We start from the raw sequence: 3,726 nt of genomic DNA on the forward strand, positions 1-3,726 counted from the left end.
CCCTCCAGGGATGGGGACTCCACCACTGCCCTGGGCAGCCTGGGACAGGCCGGGACAACCCCAACGGGGCAGAAATGGTTCCTCAGGGACAACCTAAATCTCCTCTGGCCCAACTGGAGGCCGGTTCCTCTTGTCCTGTCACTTGTTCCGGGGGAGAAGAGACTGACCCCCACTTCACTCCAACCTCCTGTCAGGGAGCTGTTGAGAGCCAGAAGGTCTCCCCTGAGCCTCCTCCAGCCCTCAGCCGCTCCCCAGAGCACTTGTGGTCCAGATCCTGCTCCAGCTTCGTTGCCCTTCTCTGGACACACAAATAACATTTAAGACATTTTATTTCAAAATAAGATATTTTCTTAATTCCCAAACTTGGCTAGAGATTAGCAGTGTAGTAGTGACAGTTTAAGATTTCCCAATTAGAGGGCTAATGGCTTAACTTCATTCATGAATTCTAACAGTTTATTTTTTTAGTGCTAGATTCAAAAGCCTGTCTTCTACATCCCTCTAATTCCACAGATGGTTCTATTTTTCATTGTTCTACAGTGATCTTGTGCCCTCCTGCCACACACATACATTTTCCCAGCCTTTCCAGCACCAGGCACTCAGAACCGACACGCCTCAAGAAGACCTACCAATACATTATGGAAACAGGGCTCAGGACTGTACACAAATAAAAGCACTTTAATATGAAGGAAACTTGCAACACTAGAAGAACTTCGCAGAAATCCAGTAGCATCCCTCAAGAGGGGGAATGGCTCCATTGGTTTTCTCCATCATAAAATAACTCCACATTCAACTCTTTCGGAAACATTTTGAGGGCTTTCACATTTCAAGTACTGCTTCCTCCCCCCACAAACTCTTTAAATCCAATTCAAACAAGAAATCAGAAAAGAATCTAACAGCTATGTTGGGGTTTGCACCCTTGGTGTAAGAGAGTCAGAAGGATTATTATTAGATAGGTACCTTCATGCAGTTCTTTCCGCAACTTCTCTGCATCTTCTTGCAGGACTGATTTTTGTGTGTTGAGAACAGCCACATACATCTCCAAGTCTGTCCTACATGACTTCTCAGCTTCCAGATAATGGTTCAGTTCTTTAACCTGAACAAAAAGAGGGAAATCGACCATCTCGATGTAGGAATACTCTCAAGCACTTCCTCCTTCTTAGAAGTTTTACGTTTCCTGAACAGGCTATAGGTGCTGGAGGACCAGTTTATTTCTAGAAATCACAAATATTCAACTAGCAGTGTGCAAGTAGTCCTTATATTTATTTCTGAATAAACTGCTCATTAAAACTCTGCTAAGTCAAAGTGTCACAGTTATAACAGTGATCAGTTATAACAGGATCACTACTGCAGTGGCACCGAGCACAGAGATGGCAGAGAGGCGAATATCGAAGAAGAGCAGACATGAAGCAATCCTTTAATCAGCAGTGATAAGCCCACAACTAAGCAGGACATGGAGATGGTTCAAAACAAGAGTAATGATGGTAGTCAGAAAACATGATCATGGGGCAAGCTTGAACTGAGGATAGAAAACTTGGGGACAGACAAGGAAAAAAACCACATTCAAACCCATTAAAGACTGCTGCAAAAAGAAAGGCAAATCTGTCAACGACAAGCAATTACATCAAGAAGGACTGAAACAATGTATTAGGATTTTTTTCTTCTTTTTTGTTTTTTAAATAGCAAAGCCAACAAAGAACTGGAAGAAACATCCTGCAGAGATTGCAGAATCTCCGGTGAGAACGTTTTAAGATAGGGTTGCATAAACTTCTGCCAAGCATGATGCCTATAGAAATGGATCCCATCTTGGAGCAAGGAATGGGTTAAAAGTTCTCTTCATGGCACTATTCAGTTTTATGGTTTGCTGAGTCAGGAATCACAAGAGTTCTTATTTTAAGGAAAGAAAACCCCTTAGGCAATTCCTAACTGGCGGCACAGAGCTGCTGTTCAACCTCCTCAACACAGCACATGAGCCACAGGCACCAACTCAGGGCTAAAGGCAGCCCTTCGGCTTTAACTCCCCCTTGATGGTGGGGAAGCTCCTCCTGCCCTGGAACAGTCTGGTATCTGCTGGCCTTTTGCCTTTGAAATGGAGAAATCTGACTCCCAAAGAACAGCCTTTGGGAAAGATGGGGGGGGTGGGAAGAGAGGGAGAAAAGAAACCCATTGTTCCACCGATCCAGCTAAATACTTGACACTGAAAAACAAAATGACATGACTCAAGCAGATCTGAGGGCCTTCACCAAGACCAAGAGCAAAGCCAAAGGTATCGCTCATTTTGCACACCAGTCCTCATACCCCTCTAACAACACAAATCAGGTAAAAAACACCTTGCATTTTTATAGCACTGTAGATTAAAGTACTTTAATAAGTTCCTGCATTTGTGCTTAAACATCTCCCTGCCAGACAGAAAATAGCAATTCTTTCCCATTAAGCTAAGAAGGTGATTTGAAACTGGATTATCAGCCGCTTCAGGCAGAAGGAATAACGAGGTAGAACTGACCACAGGTAAGAATTAAGAGCTGAAGTTATTTTCTTTGGTAAGAATCACCATCTGAAGTGAGAGTTCTTTAAAAGCAATCCCCCAATCACACTAGAAACATGGACGAAGTGATCATTCTCTTTCTTTCAAAGAGATGTGTGCTTGTGTTTTACTCATTCCATAGAAGTATGGGCTCAGATTTTAGAGGACTGAGAGACATCAAGACAATTCCTGGCCCTGAAAAGCTATCAATTTTACTGAGGCCTTGACTGTAAGGAAAGAGGGAAACAAGGATGACCTATGATTTTAATAACCGAATTCAGCAGAAAAGTTCTTAGATTAGTTCTTACTCTTGAGAAGAAAAGACGAAAAAGGAGAGGAAGAATAACCATTCTTTGAGCAAGCAAGAGAAAGTTCACATTTCCCCATCTTCCCCAAATTCATCCCGACAATGAAAAGGAAGTATTACCTGCACCAAGAGAAAAAGCAGAACTACCCAGAGAACTGTTATTCCTAGGAATATTTCAATCTCAAAATATGACCTATAAAGTTCAAAGACTTTGTGAAGAAGGAATACACTCAAGCAGAGACTTTCAACCTAGTAAAATTTTTCAGACTATTCAAAGACTGACACTGTTCTCCCAAATCTCAGACAGATCTCCAAGCTGGAACAGAGGGGGGAAAAAAAGAAAAAAGAGAAAGAATTACAGCAAGTGATAAGAATCTGTTTAAATGAGAAGGCAAGTGACCCAGAAGATAAGGAAGGTGAACATGTATGTTTTAAAAAACTGTTCTCCCAAATCTCAGACAGATCTCCAAGCTGGAACAGAGGGGGGAAAAAAAAAGAAAAAAGAGAAAAAATTACAGCAAGTGATGAGAATCTGTTTAAATGAGAAGGCAAGTGACCCAGAAGATAAGGAAGGTGAACATGTATGTTTTAAAAATACCCCATGGTAAGCTATTCTGCAATTTCAGCCTGTTTGACTTTCAAGATCAAGTATCTGTTACAGAAGATATCTTCCTTCTGTATACAACAGTACATGGAATGCAACTCTCTTATGGTGCTGTCACCCCATGGTAAGCTATTCTGCAATTTCAGTCTGTTTGACTTTCAAGATCAAGTATCTGTTAGAGAAGACATCTTCCTTCTGTACAAAACCGTACATGGAATGCAACTCTCTTATGGTGCTGTAGATACCACTGACCCTTCACAGCAGACGCGGAGGTTTAGCAAGGGGTCTGGCAGA

The 3,726-nt window shown here is 42.0% G+C and overlaps 1 protein-coding gene across 1 annotated transcript in view; it reads right to left on the bottom strand.

Annotated features, from left to right (window-relative positions):
* RABEP1 (rabaptin, RAB GTPase binding effector protein 1) overlaps positions 1-3,726 on the bottom strand; it is a 31,050-nt gene that overhangs the window by 16,314 nt on the left and 11,010 nt on the right. The window contains exon 5 of the mRNA XM_010137490.1: positions 958-1,093. Coding sequence (XP_010135792.1) covers positions 958-1,093 — 136 coding nt within the window. The remainder of the gene's footprint in view (positions 1-957; positions 1,094-3,726) is intronic.

This window comes from Buceros rhinoceros, unplaced genomic scaffold (genome assembly GCF_000710305.1).
Source record: "Buceros rhinoceros silvestris isolate BGI_N320 unplaced genomic scaffold, ASM71030v1 scaffold3826, whole genome shotgun sequence".
Lineage (NCBI taxonomy): Eukaryota > Metazoa > Chordata > Aves > Bucerotiformes > Bucerotidae > Buceros > Buceros rhinoceros.